Source organism: Homalodisca vitripennis, chromosome 7, assembly GCF_021130785.1.
Source record: "Homalodisca vitripennis isolate AUS2020 chromosome 7, UT_GWSS_2.1, whole genome shotgun sequence".
NCBI classification, from domain to species: Eukaryota; Metazoa; Arthropoda; class Insecta; order Hemiptera; family Cicadellidae; genus Homalodisca; species Homalodisca vitripennis.
In genome coordinates, this window is record NC_060213.1 from 97,179,078 (window position 1) to 97,199,254 (window position 20,177).

Below are 20,177 nucleotides of genomic sequence, written 5' to 3' on the forward strand. Positions count from 1 at the left end.
TTTGCTATAGACGCAGTTTTGTGTCGATGCGCTGTACCGCGTCTTTGCCGTTTGGAGATAGTTTGTCTATGCGCCATACGGCGTCTGTGACGTTATAAGGTTAAAATAACTGCAATTCTTATTTTTCAACTAAAACAAACAAGTAGGATATAACTGGATTTAACATTACAACTAAACATTAAACTTCCAAAATGTTTGTAGAATTTTCTATTTTTGAAAAATTTAATTTTAAAACTTATAAATGCTCTTTTAATTAGCTTGATACAAATACCAAGTCAATTTCATTAACCGTCTTTGAGATGTGACTTTTTAAATAAATATATGAAAATACACATGAAAATATTACGAAGTAATATGTCAACTGAACAAAAGTAACCAACAAAAAACTAATAAAGACTGGATTAGATATTAATTTAAAAGCTATATAGAAGAATTTGGTAAAATATCTAAAACTAGGACCACATGGCCTACTCAAGAGGTTAACACATTGACTGCAGTGAAGGTGTTAATTACTAGAAATTGAAAATGAACTTAAATTATTGGAAATGAAAAAATGACATCACAAAAAAAAAACACAGCATGGCATTCACGATTCAGAATAATAACAAACTACATCAGTGTTGTCAGCTGTTTACAAAGTATTGTAACAAAAATGTATGCAACTTGAAAATAAATAAGTATTCATTCCTTGGCTGTCCATCAAATATCATGTTTAAACAGTTTGACAGTGTGACAAAGCTTGATAGCTAGAATGAAAATATTTTAATTCAGCATAGTATATCACCACCTTCATGTGAAGCAAATAAATAACAATCTACAGTCCAGGAGCTGAAAGTCAATTTGCATAGTATAAGCACACAACTTGGTTTTCCTTCAAATCGATAAAGGACATTTTTAAAGGAGAAATTGATTGTTAACCACAGTATTGTTTGTGGCAGTCAAAATGGGATGATATCAAAGAGGTTAAAAATTATCAACAATACATTTTTACATTTTTCTTAAATTATATTTTTCTAATGTGAAGCACTTAAAATCAACTGTCAAGAAACATAAATAATAATAGTTTATCATGGTCAGATAACTAGATAAAGAGACTAAAGTCATCACTTTAAGGGTCTGTATACGGCTAGATGACGCAGAATTAACATTTATTAACACGTGTGACAATTGATTTTTAAGTCTGTCATGCCAAAAAAAAAACAATGATCTGGAAAAAAATTATTATGACGTTTTTAACCCTTCTGATATTCTCCCATTTCGACCTTCGACAAAAATACTGTGGCCAACAATAAATTTTTTTAAGGAAAACTAGGTTATGTGCTTATATACAATGCAAATTGACTCTCAGCTCCGCGACTATTAGAGGTGTAATATATTAAACACTCTTGATGACGTACAGCATACAATTGCCGACTGACCTGAAACATTCTGGGCACGATACGACGCAGATAGTCCATAACTGCCGAATTGGAATATTTGTTACTTGTGTTCTGCTGGTCACTCATAGACACCTGGTACACGCTCTGGTAGCCCATCTGGTGCAGTGTTCCTTTGTCTACCGTGTAGTCGGTCAAGATGATGGACTCCTTGTGGACCCACTCCTCCAAAGGTTCCAATATCTTCACAAATCGGCGTTTGTAGTTCCGTTCACCATCCTGTAAATCATTTGTAGTTATGGATTTTTTAAAATGTTTAATTAAAAAAAGAACAAAAGCAAAGCAGAAATATCCAAATTTCAGTTAAAAAAAGAAACTTGACTTTTACTTCAATAATGATGCTATTAGTGTAAAATAACATTTTAGTTGAATAAAGACATAGCTCATAACATTTTATTATTAAATTGAACAGTTGACAATAAGGTGCCTTCCACAAAAATTTAATCTGTTGTATATAATATTTTTATTGCGAAGTAAGCTTTCATGGTAGGATATCGGATATTTGCCATTGTTATGTTACAAAAAGTATATCACTCTGGTTCAAGGAATGAAGTCTGCAATGTTTAAAAAGTATTTAATTATACCTTTGAACGCCATTCCATTGCCACATTGTTTAGTTTATTTTTATGTATAGGGCATTTACCAACTGAAAAATAGAGTAAATTTCAATACTTTAAATGTAGTTAATTTTGTTTGTTAGCATTTTAGTAGCGTATGACGATGGAAAATGTCCGAAATTCTACTATCCTTTCAAATCATCCTTCGCCATTAACCACAATTTGAACAAATACCTTTTTTATGTTAATTTATTTTTTCACTAGATTCCCTCACTGTCTTTTTATCAATATGTGTGAGTCTACTTTCAAAAGGAAATGTCATTCTTTATCTTAAGTAGTCCTGAATGTTGGGGGATGTACAGAAATCTTAAACTCATTTGAATTAAACTTATCCAAAAAAACTTACTCTCATTCACTTGAAACACATTCACATGTGCTAATAATCATTATAATCCTTATACCATGAGTATTAGAAACTGCCCAATTAACAGTTAAGTCTTTATGCAATGATAATTGTTTTAGCTGTTAAATTATTCTCTTCTAAGTTTCTCTCGGGAGGTGAAGAGTTTTACTGATCAGACAGAATAAAAGTAACTAGATATAAATGTTCATGATCAGTACTCACTTGTAACGGTTCTACTGCTCTCAGGCGGATCAGCTTGGATTCTGGATCATACACTCCCAACACTTCCACCTTCACTTGCCGCATGTTGCCGTCCTGAGAGGTAGTGCCAAGGCTGATAACTCCAAGCTATCGGATAGAAAATCAGGATATCACTAACAATCTAAATGAAGCAAGCAATTCTATATAATTTGAGCAGCATTAGATGGTTTAAGGAAACTACCATGATATCATTTCAAAATCTCCATAAAAATTGTTAATGAATCATATGGTATGTTTATCTGCTGAACTAACTACACACCTGTTTCTTTACTCCAAGCAAATGTCTTGATTTCATTGATAACAAAATGTCAAACATGTCAATTCAGTATTGTGAAAACTAATTTGCAACAGAAAGGAACTGAATTTCAGTTCAGTATCCTACAGTCCTCCTCTGGCCAGAAAAGTCTAAATAATATTATAAAAAGATTGACCAGATCCATAAAAAAACCATGTCGATCGATAATGAAGCTTCAGAGTTTGATTGGCAAATATTTATAAATATAAATAATTAATTGAAAAATAAACTGGAACTTCTATAAATAAATTTAATTAAAACAATGAAATCAATTACTAAACATATATAAATATAACAAATAACTAGTTTTATTCAATCCCCCCACAACCCCAGTTTTATGACTGAAAGCCCTAATTTAATTACATCAGATACAGGTTCGTATCTAGTCTAGTTAGAACCAAAATTGGAATTGAATTGAGAGAAAATAGGACAGTCAAAAAATTATATCCGTTCATCTCTGATTGTTACTTAAATAACAAGTTATACTGCATTTTGAGCAAAAAAATGAACATTTACCAAAATTCATACTTGAAAGATTTTTGGGTTCACATTCATTATGTTAATTTTGATCAGATAAAAATATTTTAAGAACATTATTTTTCTAAAGTTACACAAAATGTCACAGAAAAAGTCAGTTTTGATTTCTTTTCTTAATGTAAATAAATCACCACCCACAAATTATAAATTTTCCAACATTTAATTTGAAACTTGTGAAATTGCTCACCTCAACTCGCTTCTTGGGGCCGCCCAGTTTCTCAAATTTCTCGTGAACAGCTGCCGTACAAACAGAACGGATGTTGGTATAGAAACTTTTGACGTAGAGTCCATCCACCTTCACCCAACTGGAGATATTGGTGACGTTGGTCTGACATGACCAGTGGTAGAGCAGTTTCACCAGCACTGTTGGTGCATGTGGGGCGCCTTCGAATATAGACCCACTAAACACCTTTTTTCAAAGAAATATTTTATCATAAATCAACTCACTTGGGGAAGAAGTTCCTATAAAGATAACATAATAACAAATTCTTTTTTAAATGTGTGCAAAAAAGAATAAAGTTTATATTTAAAATAAAACTATTACTTAAACTTAAATATGATGTAAAAATGTAAAAATATATTGCTACATAGCTTGTTAGTTCAAGAACTAAATGACCTTAGTGTGGTACTTTCTGAAGCAAATAGGTATACAAAGTGGCCTTGATTTGTAAAAAAATTAGTTAAACATCATTAAGGACTCACATCACACGATGTGAAACACAATGGAGTAGACTGACAGTGATTTTAATTGGCTGTTCACACTTGCTTGTAATACAATGAAAAATATTCATATTTCTTTAGTAAAACACGATCAACAACCAATAAAAATAATAACCATGAAGTTTGAATTAGAAAATACCTGACTGAGCTAAACAAAAGAATTAAGTAAGGAGGCACGAGCTACACTCAGGCTCCGGGTACTAAGTGTTTAATTGGTAAGTCAATAAATACGAGTTGCAAATATATTCTTATATAGATACACCATCAATACATGAATAGTGAGAGTTATGAAAGTGGTTGACTATCAGAAAAATAGTATTGGAGTGTTTATGAACAATAGTGGGTATTGAAGGGCCTTTAAAAAATCCCTTTTTGCACTAAATTTAACAGATTCAGGTATGGATTTACCACCAAGCAAAAATCCTACATACAAAACAGCAATCAGACATATACAAAGCAATGAATTTTACATTCCTCTTCAGTAAAAATACGTTATTATAATATGATTATGTACTTATATAAGGAATTAAATTTGGAAAACATTGTTTTGCCTTTCTAAATTTATAATGTTACATTATGGTCCAACACTACTTTTTTTGAACATAGAAATGATAAAACGTAACTAAAAATTGTTAATAAATGATTTACAACTTATCACAAGTGTGGAAAAAACATCAAGGCCAAATCTACACATCGTTCAAGCAACGTCTTTAATCACTCAATAAAAGCAAACTTTCCTTTTAAAAAACACTCCAAAAAAAGGTTAAATTCCTAAATGGGTTGACTCACCGAGACAAACCGCTGCGGACAGCACTCACTGATCCACACGTAGCCACCGCTGTAGGGGAATTTGGACACATCAGAGTACATGCCCAACTTGAGCTTAACGGGTGACATGTCAGTGCCTACATGAATGCTGCAGTATTGTTCACTGCGCACAAGCCCTTGCTGGATTAACCACTCAGTGAACTTGGTAGGCGTCCCCATCAGCACGGCTTTCATCCTTGTGTCTGTTGGCAGTTGTAACAGCTGTTAAAATATATCTCCAATTTAAATCAAAACAGTATGTTTTTCTGTCATAACGAAGCAAGTATTGGATGAATGTTGTAGAAACAGACATGGATATCCACAGTATTTGATCCTTCGAATGGGAATTATTAGTAGTTTTATAATTATTAAGAGCCATTTCCTTCGTTCATAACCCAGTACTGCGAGAGAACCCACGGGGCCTACAACATACTCTGTGTAATTTTCTGCTTATAATGTGTTTCAAATTCAGACATTCAATTAGATGTCAACAAAGTTGGATGCAAACGTTGGAAAACGATGGCTCTCAATGGAAAATTTTAAAAAATATTTAGTTATATACTCTGAGGCGTTTTTCTATTGCAATACTGATGAGGTTATGCATTGGTGCAAAACTGTCAATAAAAATGTAACACTATTGTATTCCAGAGACAGTCAGAACTGTGGGATTTTGGAAACAAACAAATTACACAAAAAGCAAATATGTTAAAATTGGTGATAGTTTATTGATTCACATGATATCATCTCCACCTACTAAATGAGAAAGAGACAAACAACAGAACAAAATCCATTTATGATTTGATCGCACCATTTAAATGGAAAAAAAATCAAGAATTTCCTCATTAAAAAATACTTTTCCATGAAGACAATGCAGTAAGCACAGCTGTGTAATTTCAATAGTAAAAATTATGGAATTAAAGTCTGAGTTAGCAAAACAAAACAGTAAGCATATACAGCACGCAATTATTACTTTTTATTTCCATACTTGAAGTAAAAATTGGCTGATGGAAATTAGTCAAATGGATAGATTATTACCTCAGAAACCTATTGGATAATATTCCGAAATTCTACTACTTGGACAACTTAAAAAGTTTATAAAACATTTAGAAAATATTATAAAGGTAATAGAATATTCTGAAATGACTTAATGTTCAAAATAATGTTCATAAACTCATTTTATGAGGAACTTTACAATTGAGTCTTGCATATCTTGGGATAAATACACATCTAATAAATCATTAATATACATTTTTAAGTGAATATAGAAAAGTAAACCATTCTGTTGGGCTTCATGTAATTTATTAAAATACCTGGAAACTATATTACTGTTTTGTTTTATGGATTCAATACAAGGCGTATTTTAAAAGTAAGTTCTGTTTTGGAATAAAAAATAACAGGACGTAAATGTTTTTCTAAATTAATTAATTCACTTGAAAGATCATACATTACTCTAGTTTCATACATAATTCCCGTTAATATTAAGGCACCTGTTGTATCGTGGGACCAGCTTTTGTATTCCACTATTAATGGAGGTTGCCGCCTGATTAGATCACAGTCACTACTGCATCACAGTAGTTTTTACTTCGTCATTATCGGTGTGAAACTGCCCTGTCAGATGCATCTTTAAATATAGAAACAAATGGTAATCACTCTGCACTAGAACTGTATGGAGGATGATCCAATTGTTCCCAGCCAAATAAGTGATAAGGTCTTTGGTTCGATTTGCCATATATGAACGGGTATTATTATGGAGCAAAACAATACCCGTATTCACCAAGCCACACCTTTTTTTATAATATCTCACAGTACACTGCTACATTGATTGTGTCTCCACGAGGAAAAAACAACAGCAACACATCATTTCTGTCTCAAAACACAGTGCACATGATTTTCTAAGCAGAAATCGTTTGTTTGAATTTCTTTTTCCTAGGGGATGATGAATACCACCATTCCATTGATAACTGCTTCGATTCCGGTGTAACATAGGCTACCCATGTTTCGTTGCCTGTGACAATATGGCTTAAAAAATCATCCCCCTCGTTACTGTATTACACGAGAAAACTCAACGCACTGACTAATCGACTTTGTGCTCCTCAGTCAACATTTTTGGGACCCAGCATGAACACAATTTCCGAATTTTATAAGTTAAATTTATAAATTTAAAACATTTGGACACAATTTCACAAAGAACACTTCTTGAGACAGCAGGAGCTCTTCAGATAAGGACGTAATTGTGAATCGTCTGTTCTCTTTCACAGACGTGTCTTTCACTTTACAGCCCACTTTTTGAATCAAGTCATCAGTAATGACTGAAGGACACCCACTTTGTTCTTGATCGTGAATGTTTGTGTGGCCATCTTTAAAAACCCTAACAACCTTCCGCATTTTATCACTCATAATGTTTATACCATAAACATCACTGATTTGGTGATGAATGTCAACTGCTCTGAAGCTTACATATTACAGGATTTCAATAGGTAGCGTCATTTTAAAATCATGCAAACACATGTAGACTCAATCGAGTGGTTGTGGCTTCTCAACAGATGTAGCTACACAGTGTGCATGCGCTAAACAGCGACTACAGCGCTGCAGCGGCATAAATTAAAAATGGTACTTACTTTTAACCCTTATAACGTCAGTATATCTTTTCACGACTTCCAGCAAACGGCACAATATATAAAAAAAAAAAAATTTTAATGTGTAAAGTTCATTTTTATTTTTACTTTCTATAATTATGGTAAGTATAAAAAAGTAAAAATTTTAAAATTATAAAGTCACTGTACTCAGGATCGTCAATGTTACGAGACATGTTATTTATCACTAATAATGAACACGGTACTTTGGAATTATACCGACCACACCCAGACATGAATCGTTATTTGACATTTTGCTTCTACTGATTACTAGATTAGCGTAGAACAATATTTCGTCAATATAAAACAGGAATTGTCTTATCGCAAACCCCTCCCCATCCTCAGACAGAGGTCAAAGTCGAGCGGTCTAGTAGATAACGTGATTGCAGAGTCTCGCCGCCCGTTCAGATGATGCGTCGCTTTGTTGTACTTCCGTGTTTTACCTCTACATTTCTCCAAACACAAAAATTCAATAAAAACAAAAAAGATCAAACTAAAACTAAACTCTTTATTGAAAAAACACTCAAAACTTGTTTTTATTCTTGATCATACTCCGCCACCCAAAATGCGAGTGCCATGCCTTCTCGCTGATGTCAACGAAAGAAAAACATCCCTCGAGATAGTACCTATCAGTAAAATATCAAATTCTAGAGGATCTGATCAGAAATATAAATTGAATTATAATGGAAAGGCAATTATGTACCGCGCAAATCATGTGATGCCGCGTAGCCTGTCGTAATCGGGATTCTCGAGAAAGATAAGATAACAGCGACAACAATACCGATCACAATGCCTAGATATGCTTGTAAGTTTGTAATTAAAGAGTTGTTTTTTCGTTCTATCATGTTTGTTTAGCTATAAATTTATATTTCTGTGTTCTTCATACTGGTGTGGTCGGTAGAATCCTAAAGTACCTGAACACTAAATAGGTGACACTAAACACTAAAATGACACTAAAAACACTAAATGAATTCTAAAACTAAGATATCAATACTTTTAACAAATAAATAAAAACCATATAAACAGAAAACACGACGAAGGAAACCGGCTCAGCGATGGTTAGACACGCACTACCTGAAGCCAAACTGCAAACAAAAGCGTGCGCGCTGTACGGCGTCTGTGCCGTGTGGCGGGGAGAGTGTCTAGACACCGCGTCTATTGTTTCAAACAATGTAACGCGACAGCTATATTTTGACGCTTGACATAGGTCAATAACCCACACACATGGTTGACGCATACCGTTAGTGACATTGATCGGATTTAAAAGGAACTTAAATTTGCTATAGACGCAGTTTTGTGTCGATGCGCCGTACCGCGTCTTTGCCGTTTGGAGATAGTTTGTCTATGCGCCATACGGCGTCTGTGACGTTATAAGGGTTAAAACAGGCCTTATATTAGCACCAAATGCATATGTTAAACATAACGGACAAGAAATACGTTTAATTTTCTCCTCAAGGAAACGTAATGAAGCAACACACAACAGAATCAGCTAAAGTTGTTGTCTTAACGGTTATTTTCGTGTCACTGTTAAAAATTTCCCTAGATAACTCTACAGGTCCCAATGACTCACCTAATGTGGATCTTTCAGAAGATATCAGTGCCTGGGACACCTCCTTCGTCCTGAGATACGGCCGAGCCACCACCACAAGTGAAGGATAAGTCTTCCCACTCAATTTGTTGAACATAACCTCCTTGCTGTCTGCCTGGGGTGCATTGGACTTGCCGTCATCATCTGTCAAGTCCACCACCTCCGCAGATGCTACAAACATTGAACAACACATATTACAATCTTTGTTAAAAAAATTAATTTAACAAAACTGTTTGACTGTGATATGTATACATATTTTTCAAACACAAAATTTTAGGACACTTCTACTTGTTATTATAAAACTACTTACATTTTGATGAACCTGGTGTCTTGTTTTGGACTATTCCGCCGATGCTGCTCGCTTCATTTGCTTTTGTTTTGCCAGTCGGCTTGATGCGAATTGTGGTCGGACTGTTTCGATTCGACGGCTTTCCTGTACTAGTTATCACTGTAACATATCAATAATTTGGTCATCAGTTTCTGAAAAAATTTTCAATTATAATGGATTTTTTGACATGCAGAACAAAGTTAAATAAAGTATATACAGTTTTTTTTTTAGATTGTGATTCAAATAAAGTGGTAATTTTAGATTTTAAATGCATTTATACTTGTTTTTCTCTTTAGTGTAGTGCAGCACATCTAAATAGTTTCCAACATAAATGTTAATAATACTAAGTGGATATTTACCATCAATACCAACTGAAAATAAGTTACAGAAATTTGTTACAGCTACTGAATGTCATGAGCATAAAGTTTGGTCTCTCAACACATGATACCTGCACCAATATTTCTTCTTTGTTACAATAATTTAGATCCTTCAATTTGTTACAGCTACTAAATGCGATGAGCATAAAGTTTGATCCTCTCAACACTTGATAGCTGCACCAATATTGCTTCTTTGTTACAATAATTTAGATCCTTCAATTTGTTACAGCTACTAAATGCGACGAGCATAAAGTTTGGTCGCTCAACACGTGATAGCTGCACCAATATTGCTTCTTTGTTACAATAATTTATCAGTTATCAGCCAACTATAAAGCCATGTATTCTTTTTTCAAGAACAACTAATCTTAGCTCTTTAAGAATTATAAAGTGGTCAAAAAATTGTTCGTTCAAATCAAGTGTCTATGACCTTTATCCAACAAAAAAAAAAAATTACTTAGTATTATTTAGTGGATAAAACCAAAGAAGAAAGTTCTGTCTGATAGACAGATACGTCATAAACAATAACATATAACATTTTTAGATAAATTGTCTAAGATTTAAGGTTTTACAAGTCTGTAGGTTGGTTCCTAACACTAACCAGAAGAGAGAGGCACAAGAGCGGGACTGGCGGAGGGTGCTAAGGCCCGTGGCTGCGGCCGCAAGGCGTTGGTTGGCGCACCACGTAACACTGGAGTTGTGGCTGCACGAGGCTGTATACTACGCACAGCAGTTTGACTAGTTGGCCTCAGCACAGAGGGAGTCATCACCTTTAAAAACAAAATACTTGCATTCGTATTTGTGATTACACAACAAAAATTAGTAATCTTATCTTACCAATTCTAGATGCCATACATATTCCAGAATAATCAGGAACGATTGTTAATTTTTAAAACTTATTATAAATCTCTCACTGTTTTTGTGTATTTATCCTTGGAAATGCTCTAATTTACTGGAAGCAGCTTTAAAGATAAACATTTTTATTCAACATTTACATATTAATTGGAACAGCAGGCATACTTTGATCGTTCAAACAACTGGTATCAGTTGACATGAAGCAAATAATGCAAGTGAAGTTATCCAACTTTAACCGGCAAAACAATGCTGTTGCAAATATGAATTTGCACATTACTTGTGACAATTTTGTAGTAAATCTGCAAATCTAAGAATCAAGTGGACAATGTAATACAATGTTCGACCAATCTACAGAGAAGCAAGTTTACCAATGTTTACATTTTACAATGTATATAGCATAGGAAAACAATTGTGACAACTTTTGAAGGAGTTTACGCTATGTTAACTTGTTTTATAAATAAATAATGTTCAATGAAAACAGATTTTAACATTTAATTTTGGTTTATTATCAAGAATTTATTTAAATCAGTCTTTAGCCCTTATAAGGCCGACAATCATAATAAATCCTCTACATCAAACTGAAGTCCACAGCCAACAACCGTAATAGACCCCTACGTCAAATTGAAGTCCACAGCCAAACAGTCGTAATAGACCCCTATGTCAAATTGAAGTCCACAGCCAACAGCCTTAATAGACCTCTATGTCAAATTGAAGTCCACAGCCAACAACCTTAATAGACCTCTATGTCAAACTGAAGTCCACAGCCAACAACCATAATAGACCTCCTACGTCAAACTGAAGTTCACAGCCTGCAGTCATAATAGACCCCTACAGTTGGCTTTAAAAGAGCTGAAAATTTCTTTAAATGTAATGAGTACAAATTATAAAATGAACTCATACATCTAAACTTCACATGAACCATCAAACTTATTTTTAACTGATACACTTCTTGCAATATGTAACTACAGGATAGTGCAGATCCAACAGACACATTATAAATCAAAATATTATCCTAGCACGATGTCTGGACGTGGTAAGTGGGAACCGACAAGGTAGACACGAGGATACCATTTTGAATGGTCAATGTAGTGAAGCATTGTAATATAAAACATGAAAGAATAATGAAATTATGGACATCTTCAATCATTTTCATTTAGTGTTGCATTAAAGAAACAGAGTTTCTAGAAGAGACACCTGCTCTCTGCTTCAGGTGTTTAGTTACAAAATATGAGCTAAGACATGTACTAGGTCATCAAGATGAGATGGTACTTCCTGGTTGTCTACCAGCCTGCCAATCTGGTCTGGTTCAGCCTGTAGAGGTGCATCAGCATGCATCATGGATTTTTTTCGAAAATCCAAAAAAAACTTTCCGAAATTTAAATATTAACCAACAAATAATGCCTTTCATAATCAGTTTCCCACAGTCATCTACTGATGAACTGATCAATAGCCTATTGTCACACGATTGGAGTATCTTACTTTATAATGAAAAAGTATAGTGCGCACAAACTTTTTTTCAGTCATAATTAATAAAATGGAATTTTTTTCCAAATTAAAGAAACAAAATTTCTCTGAGACCAAGATGAAAAAAAATAATAATTAATGGTATACAAAGGAACTGGCGCAAATGAAAGAGAGGCTTTTGTACCTGCACAAATTAGTAAAAAATTCTGCCTGTGATAGGCTTCACACACACTACGCTGATCTCAAAGGAATTTATAAAAAGTCCATAGAGGATGCAAAATTGGCACATAATGCAGCGAAAATAGAAAATAGTAAAAGCAAATGTAAGACTGCTTGGAACTTAATAAAAGAAAATACAAACAACTCTCCGTCTCAACCAGACATAAATATCACCCCAGATCAGTTCAACAACTTTTTTATTAGTTCAGTTAAGCAAATAAAGGATAGTATTGAAAGGCCTAATATTGATAGTATGAGCTTTATTATAAATCACCATATTGAAAGAAAAGATTTTACTTTTACAGAAGTCTCAACTGAAGATGTCACTAAAGCTGTCAAAAGACTTAAAAACTCAGAAAGCAAAGATATTTTTAATTTGTCTAATAATTTGTTTAAGAAAATTTGTCATACATTTTTGAAGCCTTTAACTGTATGTATTAATAAATGTTTGAATGAAGGGGTTTTCCCTAAGGAATTGAAACTGTCAAGATTGTGTCCAATTTTTAAGAAAGGGCCTAGAGATCTACCTGAAAGCTATCGCCCTATATCAATTGTACCGGTACTGTCAAAAATTATAGAAATCTTAGTACATGATCAACTTGTTGCCTATCTAGAAAATAATAACTATCTTAATTCATCACAGTTTGGCTTTAGGAGAAATAAATGTACCATTGATGTTGTTGATACATTAATTAGAGAAGTCCTTGATGTTTTTGAGGATGGATCCTTTGCTCAAGTCACTCTCTGTGACTTGAGCAAGGCATTTGACTGTGTTGAACATAATGAACTAATATTGAAACTTAACTATTATGGCATTACTGGTATTTCTGCTAAGTTTTTTCAAGAATACTTAAAAAATCGGAGACAAAAAGTTCTTATTAATGGAAGCTGGTCCAATGAGTTAGTGATTGAGAGTGGAGTGCCCCAGGGTTCAGTCTTGGGCCCCCTTTTATTCCTACTACACATAAATGATCTTCCTACTGCTGTTAAGGCCAAATCTCTGTTATATGCAGATGACACAACCTCCTTAAATAGTCATACAGACTTTGCAGCATTAAAAGACCTTGTGAATGAAACAGTCGAAGAAGCTTCATTGTGGTTCAGGTCAAATGGCTTTTTATTAAATGAATTAAAAACCCAAAATATTTTATTCACCTTAAGACGAACTCCTCAATATGATATAATAAATGATTTCTCTTCTTGTGTAAAATTTCTAGGTATATTTATTGATAAAAATTTAACATGGAATCCTCATATTGAATATATTTCCAAGAGATTATCCCGTGTAATTTTTTTACTAATACGAATAATGAAATATGTGCCTGAAAGCTATGTAAAATGTGCTTACTATGCATTTTTTCAATCTATAATAAGGTACGGTTTAGTAATATGGGGTAATAGCACTAAAATCAATGAAATTCTTATCTTACAAAAAAAGGCAGTTAGGGTAATAGCACAAGCACAAGCACTGGACCCCATTGATTGCAAACCACTTTTCATAAAACTAGAATTGCAAACTGTAATTAACCTATATATATATTTGACTCAGTATTATACATTATGAAATATATTCAATCTCAAACTTTTAGCAGAGATCTACATAGCCATAATACCAGAAATAAAAATAATATTGTAATGCAACATTGTAGGCTAAGCAAAACCCAACAAAGTCATATTTTAATTTCCCAAAAGATTTACAACAAATCAATAGGTCTAGTTAATAAGTATTCTGTATTTTAAAACTAAGCTATATAACTGTGAAGGAAACAGGATTTTTCCGGACATTTTCCATCGGTCAGTGAAACAATAAATCAGTAACACTACGTTTCGAGATCTGCAATCTGATCTCTTCTTCAGGTAAAGAACTAACCTAATACATAATATTACAAACTAGGTTAAAATAAACAAATCTTACCAAAGCGTTGTGGCACGCCTAAGTCAGGAATCACAACCTACATGTTGTTTGTCAACTTCACTAACTCTATAAACATGCACTTAATAAAAAACTATACAAAACACTAATCATTAAAACTGAACTACCACAAATATACAGGTCATACATCGGGAACCATATTTCTTCAAAAGGAAATTAATTGAGGCAACATACATTAAATTGGCAGACCAACCAATCAGTCAACCATCAGTCGAGATTAGCCTGCTTTGGTTGCCAATTCTAAAAAATGAACTAAAGAGAAAACCAAAAATATCAAACGGATCAGAAATTTGTAATAAACCAATGCGGAGTCACAATATGGTTTTTAAGAAGTCCATCTCGCATGAACCAATAATAACGAAAGGGCCCCATTCCTGTCCTCCTTCCTTTTTATTTCCGTCATATTGTTTTAGTCTGCCGTCACGATTACCATTGGCTAGCCCCTTTGGTCAGTCGTAGGTGGTTAGTAGACGGATGAAGACGTATTGTGACCTGTATTCCGTAGTTCAGTTTTAATGATTAGTGTTTTGTATAGTTTTTTTATTAAGTGCATGTTTATAGAGTTAGTGAAGTTGACAAACAACATGTAGGTTGTGATTCCTGACTTAGGCGTGCCACAACGCTTTGGTAAGATTTGTTTATTTTAACCTAGTTTGTAATATTATGTATTAGGTTAGTTCTTTACCTGAAGAAGAGATCAGATTGCAGATCTCGAAATGTAGTGTTACTGATTTATTGTTTCACTGAACGATGGCAAATGTCCGGAAAAAATCCTGTTTCCTTCACAATCCTTCCATCGTCAAAAATAACCTTCAAACAAAGAATTGATTCTCGGTACGGACCCGGAACCAGTAAACAAATCAAAGACCTTGACAGCTTGCATCTTAAGTTAAGTTAACTAAACATATTAATCATTTAACCTTTTTGCATAAATGTAAGGTTGAAAACCTTATGCCTATAGGGTTAACTCTAAAAACTCCTTTTCACAGTAGGAAAGCCAGTAAAATTTTGTCTTTTGCTTCTAAATCTTTACTTAAAGAAAGAATTGCATATCATCATCGTGAAAGATGCCTCCTCCAAAATAGTACTGAGTGTAAAACAACTGAATTAAAAACACTGATCGGTACAGAATTCAAAAATATTCTCGAAAGCATCCAAAATAGATGTAAAAAAGTTTCTGAAACAGATAAGAAAAAGAAAATCTCCAAAGTTGAAAAAATTAGGCCCAAAAAATGTGATTTGCCTAAAGATGGCAAGGTGAATACGGATGCAAATAATAAAAATGTAATCAACCTCTCTTCAAAAATCCTCAATGAAGCGGAAATATCAGTCTTATCCAAGGGTTTAAACTTTTCTGTGGTACAAAAATCGGTAAAGTTACTGGAGTTCGTAACTGGAATCGAGTCGGCTGTTTCACAGTTATCTAAGGAACAGGGTGACCGGTTTCGTTGTGAGGCCAGTCTTTTACTCAGAAAAATTCCTCCCACAAAACCCAATTTGAAAACAGAGGAGAAAAAGGCCATGTCGATCCTTGGGAAAGACGACACGGTCAAAATCTTACCAGCCGATAAAGGCAACGCTACTGTTGTACTTGACTCAGTAGCGTATAAAGAAAAGATTGCAGAAACTTTAAATACTGGCAAATATACAGTTTTAAATAAAGATCCGACTGATTCATTTGAACGCAAAGTAGCAAACACCTTAAGAAAACATAAAGAATTTTTTTCAGATAAATTTAGATCTAAATTAACTCCTCACCACTCCAAAATCCCCCATATGTATGGCCTTCCCAAAATCCACAAACCTACCATCCCTCTCCGGCCCATCATTAGTTCTCGTGATTCACCTTGCAGGGAATTGTCTAAAGTCCTCTTGGACATCTTAACGCCATTGGTAGGAAAAACTGACTCTTTCATCAAAAATTCCAGGGATTTTGTAGAGAAGTCAAAATCCCTAAAGTTGACTGGAACTGACAAACTGGTAAGTTTTGATGTCGAAAGTCTATTTACAAATGTACCAGTTCCAGAAACTCTCGGAATTATTAAATCACGTCTCAAAGAAGACCAAACATTAAAGGATAGAACTAAACTTCCCGTGCCAGTAATTATGGAACTGTTAGAACTATGCACTCAATGCAATTATTTTGAGTTAGAGGGTAAAATTTACCGTCAAGATGAGGGGATGGCAATGGGTTCTCCACTGTCTCCTATTTTCGCCAATATCTTTATGGAGGAATTTGAACGAAAAGCTTTGGCTTCAGCTCAGTTCAAACCGAAGATTTGGTGGAGGTATGTGGATGATACCTTTGTTATTTTTTTCTCATGGAGACATTGAATTAAATAATTTTTTGAATCACATTAATAGTATTTCTCCTTCCATCCGCCTCACAATAGAAGTGGAAGTCCAAAACAAGCTTCCCTTTTTGGATGTGTGTGTATTAAGAGATAGGGATGTCCTTAAGACAACTGTTTTTCGAAAGATAACACACACAGGAAAATATTTAAATTATCAATCCAACCATCAAAAATCTGTCAAGGAAGGAGTAGCCTACTCGTTGTTTGATAGAGCAAAGAGCTTGTGCTCAGATAAAGATGGATTAAAAGAAGAATTTAAGAAAGTTGAATCGGATCTCAGAAGCAATGGATACCCTCAATTAGTAATAAATAAGTGCAAAAGAACTAGAAGAATCATTCCTGAGTCAGAAAAACAGAATTGTGATAAATTTGCGTTTATGTCAATCCCTTATGTGCCGGGATTATCGGAGAAAATTAGAAGAGTAGGTAGAAAGTACAACATTAGAACCGCGTTTTAAACACACAACACTCTTAGACAAAGTCTCGTAAAAACAAAACCAAAAAATGGCACACAGGATTCCAAAAACTGTGTTTACAGTATAAAATGTAGTTGCAATAGGGAATACATAGGCGAGACAAAAAGACCACTAAACGCAAGGATAAAAGAGCACAAAGAAAACACGAGAAAGGGTCTCACAGAAAAGTAAAAAATTGCACATCATTGTTGGTCCGAAGACCATCATATGAATTGGGATGAAGCCAACATAATACATCGGGAACCACATTTCTTCAAAAGGAAATTAATTGAGGCAACATACATTAAATTGGCAGACCAACCAATCAGTCAACCATCAGTCGAGATTAGGCCGCTTTGGTTGCCAATTCTAAAAATTGAACTAAAGAGAAAACCAAAAATATCAAACGGATCAGAAATTTGTAATAAACCATATGCTGAGTCACAATATGGTTTTAAGAAGTTCATCTCGCATGAACCAATAATAACGAAAGGGCCCATTCCTGTCCTCCTTCCTTTTTATTTCCGTCATCTTGTTTTAGTCTGCCGTCACGATTACCATTGGCTAGCCCCTTTGGTCAGTCGTAGGTGGTTAGTAGACGAATGAAGACGTATTGTGACCTGTATTCCGTAGTTCAGTTTTAATGATTAGTGTTTTGTATAGTTTTTTATTAAGTGCATGTTTATAGAGTTAGTGAAGTTGACAAACAACATGTAGGTTGTGATTCCTGACTTAGGCGTGCCACAACGCTTTGGTAAGATTTGTTTATTTTAACCTAGTTTGTAATATTATGTATTAGGTTAGTTCTTTACCTGAAGAAGAGATCAGATTGCAGATCTCGAAACGTAGTGTTACTGATTAATTGTTTCACTGAATAATGGCAAATGTCCGGAAAAATCCTGTTTCCTTCACAATCCTTCCATCGTCAAAAATAACCTTCTATATAACTGGTTAATACAGAACCCATTTTATGAACTTTCAGAGTTATTTAGTATTAATGATATATATTTCTAGATTGTCCAATTGCATATTCCAATTTGTTAATGTAGTGGTTTAAAGCTTTCATCTGTATACTGGAATTATGTTTTATTTAACATCAAACCTAAAATATATGTACAGTATTTTTATATATTAGAGTATTATCTCTTTTGACTATGCCACTTAGGTGTATTTATGACTTTGTCAATGCATTTTGTAAAATGACAATAAACATTATTCTATTCTATTCTATTTCAGTGGTATCTGTGATGTGTTGCTTTACCTGATATGGTACTAGACAGGTATTTTTTTTTTACGTTTAATTTTTGTTTTAACTTTAAATTTGGTGTCTTCACCACCTTGTGTTAAATAATTTACATTTTGCATCTTTAAACTTATGTTTTAGAATTTGACAACTGGTGAAAAAGGCTTTTACCAGCCTTCGAGACATAACAGTAAATGTCCATAATCCTTTATCTCTTCAAATCATTCATTGTATAAATATATTTTATGTGTTTTGTTATGTTGTTTTGACCTGAAGAAGCGTAATGCGAAATATAGTTAATTAATATTAATATGTTGGCCTTTTTCTACATATATATATATATATATATATATACTCTAGAACATATTTTCTTTGTTGTGGCAAGAAAGCACACTCAAAATTGGTGTCGGAAATATAATTCACTCGAACCAGAAATACTAATACAGATGCAAAACCTACAAAATTGTGTGCAAAGCCGTGGGTAACTGCTAGTACTAAATAATTTGCTAATTATCAATGAAACACATTTGAATCTTTCTACCTCTGAAAACAGATCCTGCGATACTAGTCACAATGAACTTTAAAGGAATTACATCAATCCTCCTAAAAAGACAATTTTGTACGCAATTAGTGCTTTTTAAATTAGTAGTCTTTATTTCTTTAAAAAATAAAACCAACAGATAATGATTGCTTGTTCATAAAGTTACATGACTTTGAAGGAAATATTTGTTGAATCGCAGTTATGAAGATTTGACAGTGACCATTTATTTCTAGCAAGATAGACCAGCAGACCACATCACGCTGTTGTTCATTAAATGTTCAGTACTGATGACTCTCAGTTTGTTAACCCTCCATCGGGCGCTTAAAATTAGAAACACCATCAGGCGCTCACGGAGGTTTCCTCCAGGTTGGCGAATAATGGATATCATAGTCGTTTAAACTGTTTTTATTTGTTTAAATATTCATACTGATTTAATTACAATGTAATATATTCATTTTTAGAAATTTAATAAAAATTACACTCTTATGTAATGAATTTTCCAAATAAGAAATTCAAAATCTTAAAAAATGTTATTGTATAATAACAACATGATTAATTTTAAGGAATAATGCAATTAATTGTAATAATGTTTAACCTACTGTAAATATGTATGGAAATTAACTTAGTTTTTAACTTCTTACAAAAACAACTTACTTCAATTCTTGAGATATTATACAATTGTAATGTCAATTATTGCTCTGAAATAAAAATGTATTCTTTACTAAAAATTTTTTTACACACTGCACAAAATTTCAAAACATTTTCCTTCTGGTTGTTATAGCGACAATGTTCACTCCATAATCATTACTGAAATGTTCCCTAGCACACTGGTACTGTACTAACAAGTCTCTCGTCTTCATTCTCCATTTCACAAAATTCAAATAAAATATATAGTAAAATTTAAAAAGAAAAAGAAACCATCACAGGTCACACATTTAGGCGCACAACAACATAAAAACTAAACACAATAAGGCGCTCACGGTGATTTCGTCCAAGCACTACAAACACACCATCGGGCGCTCACGGAGGAATCGTCCAGTCACGCACGGAAGTAGACCTCATACTGACACATTTTGATAAATAAAAGCGGGAGGCTATTGTTTCGTTTCCCCGAAAGATGCTCGTGAAGTACACTGCGGGAAACGACTGCCGACATCAGAAAAGTAGTACTATT

General features: G+C 33.7%; 1 protein-coding gene across 3 annotated transcripts in view; it reads right to left on the reverse strand.

Moving 5' to 3' along the window:
* LOC124366077 overlaps positions 1–20,177 on the reverse strand; it is a 67,146-nt gene that overhangs the window by 29,180 nt on the left and 17,789 nt on the right. For all 3 annotated transcript variants that reach the window (XM_046822304.1, XM_046822305.1, XM_046822306.1), the window contains exons 6-12: positions 10,541–10,709; positions 9,548–9,685; positions 9,220–9,408; positions 4,999–5,219; positions 3,677–3,898; positions 2,619–2,744; positions 1,419–1,655 (exon numbers count right to left, since the gene is read on the reverse strand). In XM_046822304.1, the coding sequence (XP_046678260.1) occupies positions 1,419–1,655; positions 2,619–2,744; positions 3,677–3,898; positions 4,999–5,219; positions 9,220–9,408; positions 9,548–9,685; positions 10,541–10,709 (1,302 nt within the window). The remainder of the gene's footprint in view (positions 1–1,418; positions 1,656–2,618; positions 2,745–3,676; positions 3,899–4,998; positions 5,220–9,219; positions 9,409–9,547; positions 9,686–10,540; positions 10,710–20,177) is intronic.